The 24,170-nt window shown below is 41.5% G+C and overlaps 1 protein-coding gene across 1 annotated transcript in view; it reads right to left on the bottom strand.

The window, feature by feature from the left end:
- Positions 1-24,170, bottom strand: part of CPD (carboxypeptidase D) — an 88,618-nt gene that overhangs the window by 47,165 nt on the left and 17,283 nt on the right. Inside the window, exon 2 of the mRNA XM_056559124.1 lies at positions 21,474-21,721. Within this exon, the coding sequence (XP_056415099.1) occupies positions 21,474-21,721 (248 nt within the window). The remainder of the gene's footprint in view (positions 1-21,473; positions 21,722-24,170) is intronic.

The following is a 24,170-nucleotide window of genomic DNA, read 5'->3' as shown; positions in this document are numbered from 1 at the left end:
TTCCTAAGGCCTGCACATTTTTCCTCAATAAACCCTTTCATTTCTATGTACATATACTTGTATTTTTATGCTCCAACCACCCGTGACAATGTCCAATAGATTTGCATAAACAGCTGTTTGGCTTCCACAGAGAATACTATTGTTGCCTCCAAACAAAGGGCAATTGTTAATGGAAATTATCAACAAACTGGGAAACTGCATACAAAGCCACGAATCAATGGCGATCTATTCTAGCCACAGAAGAATCTGCAGTCAGAAACAACGGTACGCTTAGGTAAAGTTTACATGTGGTGCCACCATTATCTAGGGCAGAGCTGTGACTGCAAATATCGTTTTCGGCAGTGAACAAGGCGAGGCCACTTCGTCACTATAACAGATGAATAGATGTAACACTGAACAGTAAAACTGCCAAAATAAATATTGGCAGCAACGTGGTGTTGGCCTGTGCTCTTTATTACGTCTGGAAAAAATTAAATATCCTGTCTCCGTATAAAGAGAGAGAGAGAAAAAAAAAAGGCTTTAATTTACCAGGTAAGCCAGGGCACATTGGTGGGCGACATGCATAAACATTGTGGAATATGACTCCGTATTTACTTATCTAACGCAGATGGGCAATGGGCAAAAACCTAACACAGATGACATCAACTATGGACACAACTCTTCAACCACACCTTGTATATGTTCAGCAGGATCGAGCTAAACAACTTGCGTCGCACCTTAGGATGCTACATCAGGACTTCATGACGCCTGTTCCCCAATTCAGCATAGCATCCGACAGTTATGTCAGGGCTATGGATCTCAGGCATGGAGAAGTCAATCACCGATCAGACGCACCGGAGGCAGGTAAGGGACCCTCCTGCTGCGTCTTAGCTGATCAGGACACCACAGTTTTACCGTAGTGTTCCCAATCAGCCCGACTGAGCTGCCGGGATGCAATTTTTTCCCACTTTAGACGCGGCGATCAACTTTGATCGCCACATCTAAAGGGTTGATAGCGTGTGGCACTGATCGTTGTGCCGCGCGCTATTTAGCCCAGGCATGATGTTATAGACCGGGACGGGCGCAGGGCGTACAGGTACACCCTGCGTCCTTGAGAGGTTTATAAAGACAAAGACCTCTGAAAATCCCACTACTAGGGTTCACCATACCTACTGGGACACTAACCAGTCCTGCAGCAGTATCAGGCTTGTCCATGAGTCATGGACAAGAGATGAGTCATGGACAAGGCTGCATGAGCAGAGACACCAATCACCACCACAAGGAGGGACACGCCACCCTTCCCTGAGAGGATTTCTAACACTGTGAGCTAATGAAGATAGGGATTTTTAAAAAATAAATATACTGTAGTTGATAGATGCATAAAAAGTAGATGTACATGGTCAGGATTAGGTAACATTTCTATATATTTTTTGGGGGATCTGACAGGTATGCTTTAACTATTCAGTAGTCCTTGATTTTCTGACTGTTACACAATACCAAATACACAAGATTTATTGAGACACATGTGCCTTTTCTTAAACTCAGCCGGACATCATTTTAGTGATCTCATTTAGATTGAGGTGAGCAAAGTTGTGCTGCACAGCAATCATGGCACAAACACCCTGAATAATATTAGTCTTTGGCGCCTGGTACGGAAACCTGTGTATTAAAGTTAATCAGTGATTAGGGCGGTGCGATCTTATAAGCCCTCACACTTAGCTCATGGTGCAGAGTATGCTTGTGTGCAGTCCAGGGCTGTTTAAGACCATGACTCCTGATTACTGTCACAGACAAAGAGCAGATTAACAGCGCCCAATAATTTTGATTATATACCCTTGAAGCCAATACACTCAGTCAATCCCAATATGATTATTGCATTACTTAGGAACCAAATCCATCTGCATTTGACAGGTTTCCACATATTTGCTTCATATATTTTTGGCAGACTACCCCTTCCCCCTATCCAGTGACTGCACAATGCCTATTTAGCTTAATATATATGGGGTTGTGTTTACACTGTAGTAGGAGATACAGTACTTCCTTTTGTCTGTTAATTATATAGATGGTCTATTGACTTGGCTAGCTTCTTGCTATTCAGTTTTAAGCTTCGAAAGGGCCAACTGCTTGACAAGATTATGAGGTCCAGTTGGGGGTCCAAATTGTCCTAAAACTAGGATTCTGGTCTGGTGAAAAGGATAAAGCCTTTAAAATAATCACTGTCCTTAAACTTTGCATAAATCAATAATACATTATTGTTGTTAGAGAAAAAAAAAAGCCACCACGTCTCTCCCCTTTCTAAACCTTTTGCAGTGATCACTGACTCTCAGTTCACTAACAAAAACCTATTTTGAGATGGATTAACACCTGAGGGATCAGCTCACGTGCTGCTCATAGAAATCTATGAAGAGCGGAGGGGAGGAGAAAGAGGAGACGCTGTGAGAAAGAGGCACATACAAATGCTGCAGGCACTAGTGAAGTGTTTTACCCCAATGATTGTTTTACAGAAACACTGTCCATTATTGCTCTATAATATCATCCATGCTGCTGCTGAGGACAAGTCCACCACATGCATTAAAGGGGTACTTCTGTGGTGGGGTGTTAAAAAAAATTAAATAAATAAAATAAAAAATACCCTTTTGCTGGAGTACCCATTCAAACCACTTTAACAAAGCTTGCAGTATCTCTGTCTGTGCCCATCACTCTGAACCCCCCCCCCCCCCCTCCTTATTAATCTTCTCTTTCCTCTCTACAGACTGCTATGGACAGCAGGTCACCTGAACCCCTCAGGGATCTGGTTAACCCCTCTCTTCTATGCAGACAGATTTTAAAAGTGAACTAAGGGAGAATAATCGGAACACTGAAATGTATGCTGAGAAACACTACCAAACTCCATTGCATAGAATCTGATCTAAAAAGAGAACTGCTCATATGACGAGTCCAAAATTCTAAAAAGGCAGAAACACTATAAAAGTGTTAATTTTCCTGAGCTAGACAAACAATTTTCATGCTAAAATAAATATGCAAAGAGACAATATTCAAACAAGGTAAACAGAAAAAAGGTGACCTTTGCACATATCCACCCATTATGTACACCCCGGGAACAATCTGCTATAACATTTCACGCAGTTATCGCGGATAAACAAAAGTTGCTACATTGCTATTTACCACGTAAAAATGACTTCTAGATAACAGAAAGATCAGATAAAGCCTCTGCAGCTAGTCAGGGAGTCCGTACTGCTGAGACGTACGTACTCCTGCTGCATGTGGGAGGATGAGAATGGTGAGAAGACATTGTACAAGAAAACTTCAACAAGAGGCAAGATTAAGCAACACAACACTGATTTATACCAGGTATTAGATATGTGAATGGCACAGATAAAGCAGAAACCACAACATTATAAGGTCAACTAGTCTGTTAAAGGGGTACTCCGGTGAAAATTTTATTTTTATTTATTTTTTTATCAACTGGTGCCAAAAAGTTAAAACAGATTTGTAAATTACATCTAGAGATGAGCAAACTTACAGTAAATTCGATTCGTCATGAACTTCTCGGCTCGGCAGTTGATGACTTTACTGGCATAAATTAATTCAGCTTTCAGGTGTTCCGGTGGGCTGGAAAAGATGGATACAGTCCTAGGAAAGACTCTCCTAGGACTGTATCCACCTTTTCCAGCCCACCGGAGCACCGGAAAGCTGAACTCATTTATGCAGGAAAAGTCAGCAACTGCCGAGCCGAGAAGTTCGTGACGAATCGAATTTACTGTAAGTTCGCTCATCTCTAATTACATCTATTAAAAATCCTTAATCCGTTCAGTACTTATTAGCAGCTCTACACTACAAAGGAAATTCTTTTATTTTTGTATTTCTTTTCTGTCACAACCACAGTGCTCTCTGCTGACACCTCTGTCCATTTTATGAAGTGTCCAGAGCAGCATACGTTTGCGATGGGGATTTTCTCCTGCTCTGGACAGTTCCTGACATGGACAGAGGTGTCAGCAGAGAGCACTGTGGTCCTGACAGAAGAAATCCAAAAAGAAACATTTCCTCTGTAGTATACAGCCACTAATAAGTACTGGAAGGATTAAGATTTTTTTTAAATAGAAGTAATTTACAAATCTGTTTAACTTTCTGGCACCAGTTGATAAAAAAAATTAATAAATAAAATAAAGTTTTCAACCAGAATACCCCTTTTATTAAGACGCAGGTCAGATTCAAATCTTACCGACCTATGGCTCTCCAACACATGCACCTATTTTGGCCTGTTTAAATTTTTGTCCAATTTTTTCTTCAATGGAAAATCGTGGTTCACCACAATTTATCGTCCCGATTAAAAAAACAGATTTAAATCCTATGGTGTTTCTTTTTTCTTTACTGTCAATGTAAATCGTACTGAATCAGGTCACTATATATTCTAAGATAAAAGTAAAAAAGGGAACAAGATATGGACAGACTAGATTGACCAGGTGGTCTTTTTCTGTCAACAATTTTCCATGTTTCTAGTTTTTATTTTTAACTATTTTTATTGTAGAGGTGCACGGCATACATAACTCAAGCAATGATGTACTGTATACAAAATATTGTTCAAATAAAGCAGATTATCACTTGGCTATTTTACAAACAAAACAAGAACATTGGGTTGTATTCCCGAACACACCTAATGTGGTCACACAAACTGTCAGTAACTATTTAAAACCTAACATTTAAGTATTCTAAAAAATAAAATAAAAAACGTACAACATACGTTATTATTATTATAATAATATATAAGCATTTACAGTGATACACGAGGATTCCACAGTTCAGACTCCAGGGACTGTTCTGATTAGAGATGAGCGAACTTACAGTAAATTCGATTCGTCATGAACTTCTCGGCTCGGCAGTTGATAACTTATCCTGCATAAATTAGTTCAGCCTTCAGGTGCTCCCGTGGGCTGGAAAAGGTGGATACAGTCCTAGGAGACTCTTTCCTAGGAATGTATCCACCTTTTCCAGCCCACGGGAGCACCTGAAGGCTGAACTAATTTATGCAGGATAAGTCATCAACTGCCGAGCCGAGAAGTTCGTGACGAATCGAATTTACTGTAAGTTCGCTCATCTCTAGTTCTGATGTCTAAGCCTAGACCAATGTTTCACAACCAGGGTGCCTCCAGGTGTTGCTAAACTACAAATCCCAGCATGCCTGGACAGCCTTCGGCTGTCCAGGCATGCTGGGAGTTGTAGTTTCGCAACACCTGGAGGCACCCTGGTTGGGAAAAACTGCTTCCTTCATAATGTACGTGGGCAGAGGCTAGTAACATTTATTAGCCGGCCTATACATTTTGCAATATAGTTCCAGACCACAAAGACCCAGTGCTTAATGCACTCTGAACTTGAAATGAGAGGTGCTGCCCTTACGAAAAAAATCTCTATGATAGCACAATGCACATGATACTTTGGGGGCATCAGCTTTATGGGTGTGGGCTGTTTCCTGGCAAAAAAACCCCCATTTGTATGGATGCCTGTCTGCAGATATCTGCTGTCAGGAGAAGCAAGAAGCCGAGTGTTGTATTCTGCCTGGTCCTTCATGCTGGGGGGGGGGGGGGGGGGATAAGCATTGCAGAGGCATCCTGCACACACCTATAACCTTTAGGGTGCGTTCCCACCTGACGTATACGCAGTGTATTTTACGCTGCATGAAAATTTATGGCAGCAGCAGGAAATACGCTGCGTATTCCTCGCTCACTATACACACAGGGCTTTCCGGTGTACTGAAGAAAACTGTTCCCTGAAGAGAAATGTTCCCAAGCAGCTGATGAGAAATGCTGAGTACTATTGGTTGTTGGGGGAGGGGATGGTGCAGTCTCGCTCTGCTCACTATGTTGCAGATAGGGAACATTTCTCTTCAGCCACAGGGAACGATTCTCTAAAGCTCTCAGGGCAGGGGAACGATTCTCTACAGCCTCCCTCCCTGCAGCTCTCAGAGCAAAGGAACAAAATCCACATGATTTAGCATTTCTGCGATGTGTGGCCATACCCTTAGGGCAGCGGTCTCTAAATTGTTGACCTCCAGCTGTACAATTCCTAGCATGTCCAGACAGCGTTTTCTGTCTGGACATGCTGGGAGTTGTAGTTTTGCAACATCTGGGGACCCACAGTTTACAGATCACTCACTGTGCATAGCTCCTTTAACTGTGGCCATCCACATCTTGCAAAACTACAACTCCCAGCATGCCCAAACAGCAATTTTGCAATATTTGGAGAGCTGCTGTTTGGAGATCACTGTGCAGTGATCTCTAAACTGTGGCCCTCTAGATCTTGCAAAACTACAACTCCCAGCATGCTCATACAGCAGTTTGCTGTCTGGGCATGCTGGGATTTGTAGTTTGGCAACATCTGGAGGGCCACAGTTTGGAGATCTCTGTGCGGTGGTTTCTAAAGCTGTTGCCAAACTACAACTGTCCGGGAATGCTGGGAGTTTTAGTTTGGCAACAGCTGGGGGTACCCTGGTTTGGAAACACTGCTGTAGTGTCTAACAAGAAGCCTGATAATTTACATAGAGATTAGAATGCAATCCAGAGGTAGCAAAAGCTATAGTCACAGCCTGGTAGTAGACAACATAAAAAGGGGGGGGGGGGGGGGATCATTTATAGTTAAATCTAGAACTGGACTTGAAAGGTTTTTGCCCAAATCAAAAGTTGTATATCTATGGTATATGCTTGTGTTGTGTATTTTTTTTTTTTTAAGTATAATCTATGGAACCATTGAGATCAGGGGTTGTACTATAAGTTGTTTCTTGTTAATAAGAAATAAACCACTTTGAATATATATGTTATAAGGATATTTCAGGGTTGGTTGGGTGCAAGAAATAGAAATTGGATATTGCCCTAAGGAAAGGGTAACAACTATAGGTGCATGCATCATTTATTTAAATTAAGGAGTAAGAATTTAACTACAGATTAAGGTATTATTACTAACTTATAAAACACTGGTAAAGCAATGATGGGGCGAAGGTATGTGGGGAAGGAAAGATGGAAAGGAGGACAGTGCTAGGAGATCAGGTGTAGGAATTGAAACCAAGGAAAAGGAGAAGGGGGAGGGAGCGGTTGGAGGAAGTATGGAGAAATTTCTGTCTCCAACTGGGAAAAAGAAGCAACAGGAGGATAAAGGTAGAGCTAGAAGAGGAGGGAATCCTCAGAAAACAGAGCTCTAATGAATCCCTAACCGAGGTGCAGGAGAACCTAGGAGAAGTAAAGGTGGATATATCCTTGATTAGAGAAGATATGAAAAAAATGAGAGAAAGAGTGGGAGAAGTAGAAGAAGATAGGCAAAGTTGAGGGGGTGGTAAGAAAATCAGAAGAGGAGATTATAGTGCTTAAAAAAAACCTGCCAACAGATGATAGATAAGGTGAGGGATTTAGAGGACAGGAGTAGACGGGCAAACAGAGTGGTTGGAATCCCAGAAAAAATGGAAGGGGAGGACTGTGGGAAATTTATGGAGAAATGGTTAAGAGAAAGGTTTGGAGGAGAAGGGAGATTGGAGACAATGGTGATAGAGCACAGAATTTTTGTCTTCTGCAGATAGGGACTATATAACAAGAATGGCGAGAACAAATGTAGAGACAGTGATGGAAGGTAGTAAGGTGGGAATATTTCAGGATTTTTCAAAAGAAACACCAGATAGCAAGGATGAATTTCTTACAATTAAAAAAAAGATTAAGGGCGGCAGAAATAAAATATTCTTTGATATTTCTAGCCAAACTGAGAATAGAATATAAAAATCAGACTTTTTTTTTCATGACTCCAGAAGAAGCATCAGAATGGCTGGACAGTGAAGCGATTAAATAAATGTTCCTCTATTGTAGGTTATTATTGTAGTAAATTTGAAATGGTGTGGTTAGGCGGAAGTTAGGCTTAGTAGAGAGGAGCGCAACCCGGAAGGGAAGAGCGTACCAAGAGGGGGGGAGGATTATGGCACTGGTGGAGGGTTATGTTTTTTTTTTTTTGTTTATAGATGGTGAATATATTAGTTTGGAATGTTAGGGGACTATCCGAAAGAATAAAGAGAGCTGCAGTGTTCAAAGTAATAGTCAAACATCTACCTGGGGTGGTCTGCCTTCTGGAAACTCATTTAAACAAGGAAAAGATAGGGATGTTGAATCATACGTAAATATCTATGTCATATCACTCAATCTATTCGAATTATGCAAGAGGAGTAAGCGTAATGATACATGAGGGTGTACAACTGGAAATATTGGAGAATAGAATTGATAGAGAAGGAAGGTACATATTTTTGTTGGTAGAATGGGAAGGGAAAAAGATGATCTGGGCCTTCGTGTATATTCCTCCCCCCTTTAATTTTGAAGTTTTGCTGAAATTGTATAAATTTACGAATGATATGGGGAATGTCCCCGTGTTAATCATGGGAGATTACAATGCAGTTATTCAGGAGGAGGTAGATAGATGGAGAAAGAATGAAAATAAGGGAAGAATACACAATTTGGGATTGGGGAAAATTTTGTATGAAATGGGGTGGAGGGATATATGGAGGGCCCAGAATCCAGACAAAGATGTATTCATGTTTTAATAAATCTAAAACTTTGTCTAGAATGGATATGGTGATTGGATCACAAGATATGATCAAGGAGGTGAAAGAAGTTAGGTATGAGCCTAGAAGCATCTCAGACCATTCACCAATGCTGATAAAGATGTATGGTAATAGAAGAAAACAGTAAAGAAGGCTTTGTGTTAGCCCATACTGGTTGGAGATATGGGGGGAGGAACCAGACATGGTGGGAAAGAATTCAGAATTTTTTCGGATAAATGAAGGAACGGCCTCAGTTAACATGGTCTGGGATGCGGCGAAGGCCTATATAAGGGGACTGATGATAGAAAGAATGGCCAGAGTAAGAAAGAAAGGAAGAAGAGGAGGATATGAAAAGGTGGAAAGAACTAGCGGAAATCCAATATAGGAATACAAGATCAATAGAGGACAAAGATAAGTGGGTAAAGGAATATCAAAATAGGATTGAGAACCAGGCTATTAAAACAATGAATAGTGTATATAGACAGAGATATTTTGAAGGAGGTAGACCAGGAAAGTTTCTGGCTAAAATGGTCGAGGACAATGCATCAAAAACAGAAATAAAGGCAATAAGAGATAAGCAAGGGAGAATAAAGAATGAACAAAAGGAAATTATAGAGGTTTTTCTAGAGTATTATAGCGAATGATATAAAACACAAGGAGAAATAGATGGTTCAGAAGTGGGGGGATATATATCGGAGTGTGGTCTCACAAAAATAACGAATACAATGAGGGAAGGATTAGGAGCAGAAATTAGTGAAGAAGAGATAAAAACAGTTATAAAAATAAGCCTCAAAAGCCAAAGCAGTAGGCCCAGATGGGCTTCCGTATGAGCTTTATAAAATATTTGGAAAGGTATTAATTCCGAAATTAGTGGCGCTATTTAATGACATTTTTAGAAGTGGGCAATTGCCTGAGTCCATGAATAAAGCAATAATTATTCTGATCTTAAAACCAGGAAAAGACGTAGCGGATCCGGGGTCATACAGGCAAATTTCTTTGTTGAATGCAGATACAAAAATTTTGGTCAAAGTACTGGCTAATAGATTGGCCGGTGTGACCTCGAATCTAATAGGAAAAGATCAGTGTGGATTCAGGCAAGGGTTTAGTACGGCAGATAATATAAGGAGGCTGTTTGCAAATATACAAGAGGTAAAGGAGGGCCACTCCATCTTGTCCCTTGATGCAGTCAAGGCTTTCGACAGAGTGGAGTGGCCCTATTTATGGAAGGTATTAGAAAGCTTTGGATTAGGAGAGAAATTTTTAAGATGGATACAAATTTTGTATAAAAATCCAATGGCGGGGTGGTGGTAAATGGTGAAGAGACAGAGGGATTTCCTCTTACTAGAGGAACGAGGCAGGGTTGTCCTCTCTCCCCCTACATGTTCTCCCTGTATATAGAACCACTTGCAATCAAGATAAGGAAAATGAAGGAGAGGAAGGGGTTTGGGTGTCGGGGGAGAGAGGACAAGATCTCATTGTTTGCGGATGACATTCTGATGTATGTCTCCAACACAAATGATACAATAGACAAAATAATAACAACAGTGGAAAGTTTTGGTAAACTATCAGGTCTTCAGGTAAATTGGGAAAAAACAGTGCTGCTTCCGTTGGAAGGCGGAATAGAGTACAGTAAGGTTGGGGTTCTAAAAGAACAGGAATCCTTTCGATATTTGGGTATTATGATCTCGAAAGATGTAAAAAGATTATATAAAATTAAACATAGATCCAGTGCTGCAAAAAATAAGGGCTAAATTTAAGATTTGGTGTGGACTCCCACTGAATACGGTGGACAGAATTAGTCTAATAAAAATGAAAACCTTACCACAATTGCAATATGTTCTATTAAATAGTCCAATATGGTTGGGGGAGAGAGTTTAAAAAAATAGAATCCTTGCTGAAAGATTTAATTTGGAAGGGGAGAAGACCGAGGATAAAGTTGCAATACTTAGTTAAGGAAGAGAATAGTGGAGGATTGTCAGTCCCGGATTTTAGAACATATTTTTGGGCTGCGCAATTGACTATGGACTATTTGAAAAGAGCAGTTAGGAGCAGGGGGGAAAATGTCAAAGTATATGGGAATGGTTAGAAGGAGGACAATTAAGCACTGGGGAAAAGGTAGGACAAACTTTATTAGAGTTGGCACAGAAAATATGGGAAAAAATAAAAAACATAGAAGCACAGAAGAGGGCGACACGATATACACCAATATTTGAGAATAAAAAATTGGAAGAAATTACTAAAACACAAAACAAAAGAATTTTGGTACAAGTATAATATACGATTTATGGCAAAAATATGGGAGGAAAAGGGGAAGATGAAAAATGTTAATACTTGAAGGCCTGTGGTCAGCCCGATACCTCTGCTCCTTGATAGGCGGAGTGGAGTTGAGGTTTTCTTTTTTTTCTCCCCCCCCCCCTTCCCTAGATATTGGTAGGACCTCAGGTAAAGTGAGCATTGAATTTGTTGACCCTCTCCCTCGGGGGGGTAGGTAGGTTGGAGAATGGAGGGGAGGTTTTTTTTTTTATATTGGGAGAAAGCAGTGTGAAATGAATTAATAAATAACCTCATAAACCTCAACACCAAAAAAGGGGGGGGGGGAGGAAAGAATGGAGGTGTTTGGGAAGTTGGAAACGGGCACTCCTAAGGAGTTACATATAGGGGGTCGGACAATAACTTGTTTGTTTAATCTAATAATAAATGTGTTAATACTGTGCAAAAGATCTCTTATAATGTTTCAGTCTGTTCACAGCAGCTTTATGGGGATGGTGTTATTAACATGTCTGGTTTCCTAGCATGTAGGTTTCTTTTTTACAGTGAGGATGCGTTCCCACATGGCGTATACACAGCGTATTTCACGCTGCGCAAAATTTACAGCAGCCGTGGGAAATACGCTACGTATTGGTCGCTCACTATACACACAGGGCTTTCCGGCGGCAGCCCTATGCGTGTAGTGAGTTTTGGAGGCGGGGGCTGTGTGCTGGCGTGAATGTGATGCGCGGCTCCGCCTCTAAAACTCACTGCACACACAGGGCTGCAGCCGGTGTAATGAAGAAAACTGTTCCCTGAAGAGAAATGTTCCCAAGCAGCTGATGAGAAATGCTGAGTCAGCAATGTCACTGTGATTGGCTGAGGCGCACACACCCGCCCCATACTATTGGTTGTTATTGGGGGAGGGGATGGTGCCGTCTCGCTCTGCTCACTATGTTGCAGATAGGGAACATTTCTCTTCAGCCACAGGGAACGATTCTCTACAGCCTCCCTCCCTGAAGCTTTCAGTGCAGGGGAACAAAATCCACATGATTTAGCGTTCTACGATGTGTGGCCATACCCTTAGGGCAGTGGTCTCTAAATTGTTGACCTCCAGCTGTTGTAAAACTACAGTTCCCAGCAGGTCCAGACAGCATTTTCTGTCTGGGCATGTTGGCAGTTGTAGTTTTGCAACATCTGGGGACCCACAGTTTGCAGATCACTGCGCATAGCTCCCTTAACTGTGGCCATCCACATCTTGCAAAACTACAACTCCCAGCATGCCCACACAGTAGTTTGCTGTGTGGGCATGCTGGGATTTGTAGTTTGGCAACATCTGGAGGGCCACAGTTTGGAGATTTCTGTGCGGTGGTTTCTAAACCGTGGCCCTCTAAATCTTGCAAAACTACAACTCCCAGCATTTAGAACAGCAAACAGCTGTCTCGCCATGCTGGAAGTTGTAGTTGTGTACCCCCATCTGTTGCATAACTACATCTCCCAGCATGCCCTTCGGCGATCAGTACATGCTTGGAGTTGTAGTTTAGCAACAGCTGGAGGCACCCTGGTTGGGAAACACTGCACTACAGATTTGAACATTCCATTTCCATATCTTCTATGCTTCTACAGACCTGATACCCACACCCACACCCACACCCACCGCCCCCCTCCCCCCCCCCCCCACCAATTTACTTTTCATTTCACCTCCTCCTGTTTATTGTGTTATGATATCGTTTGATTAAAATGTTGAAATAAAACAGTTAAAAAAAAAAAAAAGTTCTGAAAGCCGGAGAAGCATACTGAAACATGAGACTCCTGGGATTATTTAAGTTGGTGGTTTCATCGTAAAAGTTAGGATTGTCGCTCAGTTGGTGAGATTCGTATTACCATGAAGCCCCCTTGATCTCCATTTCGCACATCAAACAGGACTAAGCTTTTGTTGCTGGCGAGGCCACTGTACAAGGCTGACTGATTCTCAATATGATCCAATTTTTTCTTCTACTATTCTGACTTCTAAAGGATTTCAGGTATTCTAAAGATAAAACTTAGAGATTGGAACTGTAACCAATAGGCATAACATTTGCCTTGTAGAAAAGAAAATCTGCTCTTACAGACCAACTAAGTCACAGAGGCCCCTTCGGGTTATTTTCACAGGTTGGCCGCATGCCCTTTAGTCCAAAACCACACATTTTAGAGCAAGTTGAGGTGGTTTTGCAATGTGTTTTGACTGCAGGCTTTTACAGGCGTTTGCATGTGGGGAAAAAAAAAAAAAAAAAAGGGGGGGGGGGGGACTAAAGCACAACTGCATTCACAGTAAAATGCATTGAGATTCCCTGCATAATACACTACCAGCCTGTGAGCCTATAAGAACCTGATGCCAAAGATACTACACGAAATGCAGCCTCTACTTATATTTTTCAGCTTCGAGAGGGACTTTGAGAATGCAGACAGGTGAGTAGTAAAGATCACTGTGATTTTATTGTGTGTTCTCCGATATGAGGCCTGGATATTGCAGACCTGAGGGATGATGGGGATTCAGCCAAGGTTCACAGCTTCCCCATGGGCAGGAGAAATTCTCTACATGACATGACTGCTGTCCAAGAGTTGCCTCATCAGGACTCTATAGTTTAATATCAGCTACAGCCAAACCTACTGTGAGGCTAGGTTCACACTACGTTTTGTCCCATACGGGACCGCATACAGCAGGGGGAGCTGAAAACTTGCGCTCCCGTATGGGGGTCCCGTATGGAATTCATTTCAATGAGCTGACCGGAGTGAAACACTGACTCCGGTCGGCTCATTTTTGCCCCATATGCGGTTTTTCACCGCACCTAAAATCGTTGTCGACCACGATTTTAGGTGCGGTGGGAAAACCGCTTACGGGGCAAATACGAGCCGACCGTAGTCAGTGTTTCACTCCGGTCAGCTCATTGAAATGAATTACATACGGGACCCCATACGGGAGCGCAAGTTTTCAGCTCACCCTGCCGTATGCGGTCCCGTATGGGACAAAGCGTAGTGTGAACCCAGCCTGAGCAAAGTCTCCCACAGTGTATATACACTTACATCCTTCTAGTGCATAGATGTATACTGCTACAGGCATGATACTTATACAGGTCTTACTTATAAGATACTTATAAGATGCCTAGGGGCAGAGTACCCCTTTAAGTACTGTATATACCTCATCCTTTTAACAGACAAGGCGGCATCTCAGTAAAGCCCCTCCATAGACAATCTCCCCCATAGTGTTTACACAGGTGCTTACTTTAGGGTATATGTATAGGATCAATGTAACTGAATGGTTGAACACAGCATCAAACCTGCAGTAGATCCTGTACGTGTGAATGTACCCTACAGGGGATTCCCCACCATCACTCGCTGTCCATTCACAGTTGATTAGTGCCTAATCATTTAGGACCCAAATCAATCATGGAAACAGGAGTCTATGTCCCCCTTTTAATATAGCGAAAGACAAAAAAACCTGTTGTCACTCCTTTCCACAAGAAGATAGTGGAGCTTAGTGCACATCTATTTTTGTCAGGCCCATCGAGTGGCATGGAGAAACACGGTACACGTCTACCACCCCACAATTTAAACAAGAGACACTGGACCTACGTTCTCATCATTCCTGGGGATACACAGGTAGGGCTTCTAGCGATCAGATCCCCTGCAGAAAGGTGATGAATGCTGTTTGTTGGAAAACCCCTTTAATATAGCGGTAAAAAGGAATAATTCAGGCACATTTAAAGGCAAATCTTGTTTTGAGTAAAAACAGGAAAATAAACAAGTGCTCACAGGACATAATATCAAGCTGAACGCCAAGGGAATAGGGATCACATTTTGAACGCATATTCTACCATGAAGTGGGCACAACATATGTTCGCTATTTCACCCTAAAATCGCAAGAAAAGGTCAAAAAGACGACCCAGGAAACTATATCCTCCAATATTCTAACCCACCTGAATTGCACAACCCTGACAACATATCCACAATGTTCTTAGTCTTACATTTCATAAGCCAACTCCACTTTTAATTAAGTTATGGATCAGGTTACAGTCACAACTAAAAGTATACGGTTTCACCCAGGCATAGATTCTGGCTGTGAATAGGTCATTGTATTTACCTACACTCAAAAGCAACTGCTACTAATGTAGAAACAGCTTTCTGCTTCATGTTGCAAGCCCAAAAGATCATGTAAAACTCCAAAAAAAGGTACAAATGCCAGGGGTCACAACCCTAGCTAAGAGGAACATACCATATACAATAAAGAAATAAACAATGAAAAAAATGTTAATGTTTAAAGCTTAATTTAACCCAATAAATACGTTTTTATAAAAATAAATGTTCCAGAGATCTTCCTCTTAGTTTTAAAGTGAAAGCACCATGTAGTATACCCATAATAGTTATAGGTCAGAAGTTTTGATTATTAGGTGTCCAGGTGCGGACAACCCCACAAATCACTAAAATAAGTGGCCACAGGCCCTCTGCTGTGCCCTTTCCTTTCTTTTTGGCATTGTGCAGATAGTGGCACAAACAGTGTGTGTATTTATAGGAAGACTATGAAGCCAGCACTTCTGTCTGCATCTTTGCGAATGATGGGGGTCCCAACATACAGACCCCCACTAATCAATACTCGTCGCTGTAAGGACAGGAAACAGAGGTTTAAAAAGGGCCCATTTTTCCTTACACACTCCAGTGCCCTCTAAATTACTACCGGATGTGCGATCCAACAAACCCAACAACAAATTTATAAGGTGGGAGTAACGGTGGTGCCATCATGAGGGATTAGTGGAAACCAAATTAACGGTAGAAAATAATTCCTCTGAACTTTAGGCCAAAGGAACAGTCCCTGTTGGCCAGCACGTCCCCTCTGTAGTGACAGATGACTGAATGAAGACTCGTTCATGTGGCTGCCCGGCAGAGCCGATCCTGGGATGTGTCCACTTTTAAATCTCTGTTTCCTGTCCTTAGAGTGATGGGGGACACCCTCCATCATAGGGACGACATGAAGAGGGATGCAGGGGAAATACCATCAGCCTACCTGATAATGATGGTTTCTGTGAAACTCTACCGCTTTTCATAGCTCAATAATATTGGGTAGGCTGATGGTATGTCCTGTAGTCCATGGTTATCTCTACATCAATCTGCTGACAGGTTCCCTATACTTGACTAAAGACTTTAGATTAAGAATCCAGTTATTCCAGGAGTCAAATGCAATGGGTAGTCCAATATCAGCAAGCAAGGCTGTATGAACAGTCAAGCAATTTTCTGTTATACTGTATCCATTTTATACAGTTTCAAGAGATCACCATGTGGAAAAAGAATTGTAACTTTCATTGTTCTTCTGGCCATGTGATGGTCACTTCTAACAATGACAGTACAGTTATCAGAGCTCCTCTTATACCAAGCAGTTAGGTACCCCCTTAGTGCAAGGACTTATAGTAACTGGAATTTTTTAATACATTTTTTTAACTAGAGATGAAAAACTTTTAAATAAGACAGCATGTCTGTCTTCTCTACTGTTTTTAATACTTCTATTCACCATACAGAAACAATATCGGAGACTATTCTCTGTAATTCCTCCTGGAAATTTATGAACAAACTGACAACTATGTGTTATGGTGCATTCTCATCGCATTTTTGTTTGTTTAAAAAAAAAAAAAATTCTAAGGAATAAACCTATATGTTAACAGATTCTTCTGTATACCGTCTTCTGCCCACAATAAAAAAAAAAATTGTGTAGCTGACTGACTACATTTTAGCAAAATTAAATGTAACAGAAACCATGAAATGGAGACAGAAATGCAGTGTGAACGCATCCTTACGGTTCCATTTGAGAAGGGGTTGTGTCCCTACATAGTCTGTTGATGGATATTACCAAAACAGTACAGGACGGGTTTGCAACATGCAAATATATAATAATGATTAACAAGTGGGGAGACAGTCTGCAGTGACTTCACGGACAAGTCCTACAGGACGTCACGTAAAGGATATCCTGGTTCACTATCATGAGTCACACAATTTTCACTTAATCATCTCTTTCAGCTATACAAAGTACACACAGGCAGACACACAAGTATTGCTTCAGATCAGCAAGGGCAGTGGTATACAGTGTCTACAGAAAATACATTACCGCCAGATGGAGAAACATCATGTATAACAAAAAAATGTAAAGTCACTAAAACATTGATATGCGCACCATTCATTAACAAAAACAGTTATCTGGATTTATTTTTATAGATACATTTAGGGCACACTTAAAATACTACAAATGTCTGTCTTGACCCTGAATTGACAAATACCCCAAACTTAGTTCTTTACAGTGGGAATCAAAAGTTTTGGCACCCCAGGTAAAAAATGTTGTCCATGTGCATAAAGAAGCCAAGGAAAGATGGAAAAATCTCCAAAAGGCATCAAATTACAGATTAGACATTCTTATAATAGGTCAACAAAAGTTAGATTTTATTTCCATCATGTACACTTTCAAAATAACAGAAAACAAAATAATTGCGTCTGAAAAAGTTTGGGCACCCTGCAGAATTTATAGCATGCACTGCCCCCTTTGCAAAGCTGAGACCTGCCAGTGTCATGGATTGTTCTCACTCATCATCTGGGAAGGCCAGGTGATGTCAATCTCAAAGGTTTTAAATGCCCAGACTCATCTGACCTTGCCCCAACAATCAGCACCATGGGTTCTTCTAAGCAGTAGTCTAGAAATCTGAAACTGAAAATAGTTGACGCTCACAAAGCTGGAGAAGGCTATAAGAAGATAGCAAAACGTTTTCAGATGTCAATATCCTCTAATCGAAATGTAATTAAGAAATGGCAGTCATCAGGAACAGTGGAAGTTAAAGCAAGATCTGGAAGACCAAGAAAAATATCAGACAGAACAGCTCGCAGGATTGTGAGAAAAACTATTCAAAACCCACGTTTGACTGCACAATCCCTCCAGAAAGATCTGGCAGACACTGGAGTTGTGGTACACTATTCCACTATAAAGAGATACTTGTACAAATATGGTCTTCATGGAAGACCTCTTCTACATCCTCACCACAAAAATCAGCGTTTGAACTTTGCAAATGAACATATAGACAAGCCTGATGCATTTTGGAAACAAGTTCTGTGGACCGATGAGGTTTAAATTGAACTTTTTGGCCGTAATGAGCAAAGGTACATTTGGAGAAGAAGGGGAACAGAATTTAATGAAAAGAACCTCTGTCCAACTGTTAACCCCTTAAGGACTCAGCCCATTTTGGCCTTAAGGACTCAGACAATTTAATTTTTACGTTTTCATTTTTTCCTCCTCGCCTTCTAAAAATCATAACTCTTTTATATTTTCATCCACAGACTAGTATGAGGGCTTGTTTTTTGCGCGACCAGTTGTCCTTTGTAATGACATCACTCATTATATCATAAAATGTATGCCGCAACCAAAAAACACTATTTTTGTGGGGAAATTAAAAAGAAAAACTCAATTTTGCTAATGGAAGGTTTCGTTTTCACGCCGTACAATTTATGGTAAAAATGACGTGTGTTCTTTATTCTGAGGGTCAATACGATTAAAATGATACCCATTATTATATACTTTTATATTATTGTTGCGCTTAAAAAAATCACAAACTTTTTAACCAAATTAGTACGTTTATAATCCCTTTATTTTGATGACCTATAACTTTTTTATTTTTCCGTATAAGCGGCGGTATGGGGGCTCATTTTTTGCGCCATGATCTGTACTTTTTTTTGATACCACATTTGCATATAAAAAACTTTTAATACATTTTTTATAATTTTTTTTTAAATAAAATGTATTAAAAAAGTAGGAATTTTGGACTTTTAAAATTTTTTTCCGTTCACGCCGTTCACTGTACGGGATCATTAACATTTTATTTTAATAGTTCGGACATTTACGCACGCGGCGATACCAAATATGTCTATAAAAAATGTTTTTTACGCTTTTTGGGGGTAAAATAGGAAAAAACGGACGTTTTACTTTTTTATTGGGGGAGGGGATTTTTCACTTTTTTTTTACTTTTACTTTTACATTTTTTTAAATTTTTTTTTACACTTGAATAGTCCCCATAGGGGACTATTCATAGCAATACCATGATTGCTAATACTGATCTGTTCTATGTATAGGACATAGAACAGATCAGTATTATCGGTCATCTTCTGCTCTGGTCTGCTCGATCACAGACCAGGAGACGCCGGGAGCCGCACGGAGGAAGGTGAGGGGACCTCCGTGCGGCGCTATGAATGATTGGATCCCCGCAGCAGCGCTGCGGGCGATCCGATCGTTCATTTTAATCGCGAACTGCCGCAGATGCCGGGATCTGTATTAATCCCGGCACCTGAGGGGTTAATGGCGGACGCCCGCGAGATCGCGGGCGTCGGCCATTGCCGGCGGGTCCCTGGCTGCGATCAGCAGCCGGGATCAGCCGCGCATGACACGGGCATCGCTCCGATGCCCGCGGTTATGCACAGGACGTAAATGTACGTCCTGGTGCGTTAAGTACCACCTCACCAGGACGTACATTTACGTCCTGCGTCCTTAAGGGGTTAAGCATGGGGGTGGATCAATCATACTTTGGGGTTGTATTGCAGCCAGTGGCACAGGGAACATCTCACGAGTAGAAGGAAAAATGGATTCAATAAAAATTCTGCAAATTTTGAATGCTAACTTGATGCCATCTGTGAAAAAGCAGAAGTTAAAAAGAGAGGATGGCTTCTACAAATGTATAATGATCCTAAACACACCTCGAAATCCATGGGGAATTACATCAAGAGGCGTAAACTGAAGGTTTTGCCATGGCCTTTACAATCTCCTGACCTTAACATAATTGAAAATCTATGGATAGACCTTAAAAAAGCAGTGCGTGACAGACAGCCCAGAAATCTCAAAGAACTGGAAGACTTTTGTGAGTGAGGAAGAATGCCGTCATTACGTGCAGAGCGAACTCGCTCTGTGCTGTAATGATAGCGCAGTGCCGCAGCGGGGATCCCGGGTATCCCCAGCAGCGGGACCATGGCGATCTGACATCTTATCCCCTATCCTTTGGATAGGGGATAAGATGTCTAGGGGCGGAGTACCCCTTTAACTCTGCAGGAAGCCCAAACTTTTGCAGACGCCATTTTTTGTTTTCTGTTATTTTGAAAGTGTAAAATGATGGAAGTAAAATCTACCTTTGTTGACATATCATAAGAATGTCTAATCTGTAATTTGATGCCTTTTAAAGATTTTTCCATCTTTCCTTGGCTTCTTTATGCCCATTAATACAAATTTTTACCTGGGGTGCCCAAACTTTTGATCCCCACTGTACATCATTATACATAACATACCACATAAGAGAAAACATGGTTAATGCAGCACATAATGCTTTAATAGGGAATCTGTCAGCTCTATTTTCTGCGAGGAGCTGCAGACACATTGGATAGCTGTTAGGGTATAAAACCAAACTGTACCTTTCTTAGAGGGGATGGGGGTGGCCAAGATTATAAAAATCACATTTTGGATATCAAGCTAAGTGTCAAGAATGTGGAGCAGAACTGCTCAAGTGCCACAGCCTGGCACACCTACTCGCTTGTCCTTCCCTCTTTGACTGAAGTACAGGCTTATGTATGTCAACAAGGGGCTGAGAGGTGTGGGTGACTGAGGAGACATGACAGGCTGTGACAATTAAAGGACATGTCCGGTGCTCACTTTTCTTATTGTATCCGTTCCAGGCGGCAAAAAAATAAAAAATAAATAAAAAAAAAATAAAAAAAAAATAAAGCTCTCTCTTGCCTGCCTACACTCCCCCAGTGCTCCGGTACAGGCGTTCAGTCCCCGGGCTGTATTCTTCTTACTTCCTGTTAGCCCGGCACATCACGTCACACGGAGCTTCAGCCTATCACTGGCCGAGGCGGGACATCGCTGCGGCCGGTGATAGGTTGAAGCTCCGTGTGGCGTGCCGGGCTAACAGGAAGTAAGAAGAATACTGCCCGGGGACCGAACACCTGTACTGAAGCACCGGGGGAGCCTAGGCAGGTAAGAGAAAATGTGTTTTCTTTTATTTTTCAGCCCGGAACGGATAAAATAAGAAAAGTGAGCACCGGACATCTCCTTTAAGGAGTTCTGCTCCCTTCTTGACACTTGGCTGTAGAAAGGGGATAAGATAGTTTTCACCAGACAATCTCTTTAATTTAACTTGGAACACATTTTTATAGGGGAAGCTGTCAGAAACACTTCAAATCCCTGATATTGCAGGATATTAAACGGTTCAACAAAACAAAATGTGTCGGGTCCAGTTCACCAGGTGTTAAGACCCCATACACTTTAGAAAAAAAGTCAGGCAAACCTACCCACTTCAGCAGAACCAGTCGATCAGAACCTGACAAATCTCCCAAAGCTGATGTCAGAAGAGAGAAGGGTTAGTATGTTTAATTTGAACTGCCTGACCCTATTTTCTGAGAGAAAATGCACCATTAGAGCTGTCTGGCAGCAGCTTACTTCTTCTCTCTCCAAGTTGAACATTTACGTGTATGGGGAAATTTGTAGAGATTGCAGTTGGCCATATGAACATTTGGCCGACAGCTATCTTAAGTGTACAGCCACCTTATCTGTGCCAACCAGCTTTTATAGGGCCATTATTGTCCTGTTTCTCCCCACTACATTACACTATTCTGAAATAGATTTAATCCGGGCACATACCTTGCACGTCATACCAGTGAGCTCCATTCGTAATCCCATCTGGAAAAAACTCATCTTCTTCACCCTTGCACTTTGGGTGACCAGTCTTCATTATTGGGTGGTTAGATGCATAAGCCTTGGCCAGGTACTGAAACACTTTGTCATCTGAAGACTTGCTGTAGAATCCTGTTTCCATGTGACTGCTAGAATCATCATAAGGATAACTGGCTACAACAGAGCCACCATGAAGGTTACCAGAAAGAACAAACCTGAGAGGCAAGGCAAAAAATAAAAGTTAAAGCCCATTAATAAACATAAACAATTTACATGTACTTCAAAGGGCTGTCGCTTCACAAAAAAAATACTTTCAAAATCTGCCACCAAAGTGCCCCAGTTGTATTCCCAGTACCCTGTCAAACAGCTTAAAGAGGTTCTTCAGTGGGAAGGTTTTTTGTTTTTCTTTTAACAACTTTACTTCCTTTTAAAAGGGTACTCCACTGCTCAGTGTTTTGAACAAACTGTTCCGAACGCTGGAGTCGGGAGCTTGTGACGTCATAGCCCCGCCCCCTCAATGCAAGTCTATGGGAGGGGGCGTGAAAGCCGTCAAGTCCCCTCCCATAGACTTCCATTGAGGGGGTGGGGCGTGAAATCATGAGGGGGCAGGGCTATGATGTCACGAGCTCCCGGCTCCAGCGTTCGGAACAGTTTGTTCCAAACGTGAGCAGCGGAGAACCCCTTTAAGTGTATATTTAAAAAAATAAATAATAATAATAATAATAAAATAAGTTATTCTTACCTCCAGCACACCAGCGGTGCCTCCGGTGTCTCACTGCGGTCCACAGCTGTGCTCTTCTTTCTTTCAGGAATTGTGATGCCAGGGCCCGCAGTGCCACACTGCCCCTCAGCCAATTACTGGCCGAGGTGGGACATCGCTGTGGCCAGTAATTAGCCGAAGGCAGTGTGACATTACAGGCCATGATGGCATTCTGGGCGTCACGATTTCTTAGAGGAAGAAGCGCGCAGCCGGGGACCAGAGCGAGACATCAGAGGCACCGCTGGATGCAAGTAAAACATGCTGTCATTTTTATACAAAAAAATAAATAAAAAAATAAAAAGAACTCGCTGGGTAACCCCTTTAATTTGCAGAGGAAAGTTACATTCAGCCGACAGGTTTCCTTGCAGCTACAGGGGAAATGTTGTGGTATGCAAGCAATTCAGATGAATGGTTCAGACAGTCCTCCCTCTCTATGATGTGGATATGCCCTATGGATAGGGACTGGGGCTGTCATTATGAGACAACCCTATGGGCTAGTTTTACATGGGTGAATTACAGTCACAAGTCCTGGCCTGACCACTGGTTGATGACCCACAATGCTGGTTTGGGTTATTAGACCTGCAGTAAGGCCGGGACTTAGGTTAGTAACACGCCAGTGTGAAACCAGGGTTAAAAGGATTTTCTCTAAAAAAAAAATACCCATAAAATAACAGTAAAATATGATGATCAGCCACAAAGTAGCATTACATTTATGGGGAAACTACTCCAAAATGGCAGAACAACAAGAAGATTTCCTACATCTTGTCTAATGCTAAGAGATTCCAGTGATGGGCAGACATATCACCTGTTTTTGCTGATAAGACATATTTGCAAGCCCTCAATGAGGTGCACACATATCCTTTATACCCATTTGTAAGTACATTTAAAGTAAAGCAGGCAAAGATGCAGTAAAGGTAACAATACAGATCACAATCCAGTCACTACTGCTTAAATCCCTGTGAAATTTCTGCAACGGGTTAGTGGTTACCCCACACAATGTTATATACCATAGGTCAGTGGTCTTCAACCTGCGGACCTCCAGTTGTTGCAAAACTACAACTCCCAGCATGCCCGGACAGCCGTTGGCTGTCCGGGCATGCTGGGAGTTGTAGTTTTGCAACATCTGGAGGTCCGCAGGATGAAGACCACTGCCATAGGTCATATTGTTTTCCTGCATTATTATAAGTTATTACTACTATACCAAATTTGACATTTAATGTTGGCTTACAATGAGTGAAAAGAAAATGACAATTATTTTTTTTTTTCCAGGTAAAACCGATCAACTGGTTTTACAGCTTTGTTCTAGACTCCTAAGAAAATGCTAAAGGCAAAGTAAGATCACAAGATACCTGCAGGAAAAACAGACTGAAGCTTTCTGACATAAGAAACCATTTCACTTCCAAACATGCTTAGGTCTATTAGGAGTAGTTACAGGATCCCCACATTTATCCAATGATAAGAGGGCAAGTTGGGGATTTCGAAGCAAAAAAATCCATTGCCAATAACTTGATAAGTGCTATCCTGACACATGTATTCTGTAATTTACTGCAGACCACAAATCCCTTATGTCTGAACACATCCCAATAAAGAATTTTAAACTACTACTATCTATAATATAGAAAACTCCTTTAAATACAACCTATCCAATCCAAATACTAATTTCTATTAATGACAGATGTTGGGGGAATGTCTTAACACTGGAAACTTAAATGGGCACTGTAGGAATCAAAAATGTTTATATATTGTACATAGGTTGTATTCTGTCTATGGGCAGAATACCCCTTTATAATATACCATATTTTTCACCGTATAAGACACACTTTTTCTTCCCCAAAACTGGGGGGGGGTGGGGAAAGTTGGTGCGTCTTATACGGTGAATACACCCCTATCGCGGCGGTCCCTGC

This window comes from Hyla sarda, chromosome 2 (genome assembly GCF_029499605.1).
Source record: "Hyla sarda isolate aHylSar1 chromosome 2, aHylSar1.hap1, whole genome shotgun sequence".
NCBI classification, from domain to species: Eukaryota; Metazoa; Chordata; class Amphibia; order Anura; family Hylidae; genus Hyla; species Hyla sarda.
Note: the sequence above shows the minus strand (reverse complement) of the source record. Positions and strands in the feature narration are given on the sequence as shown.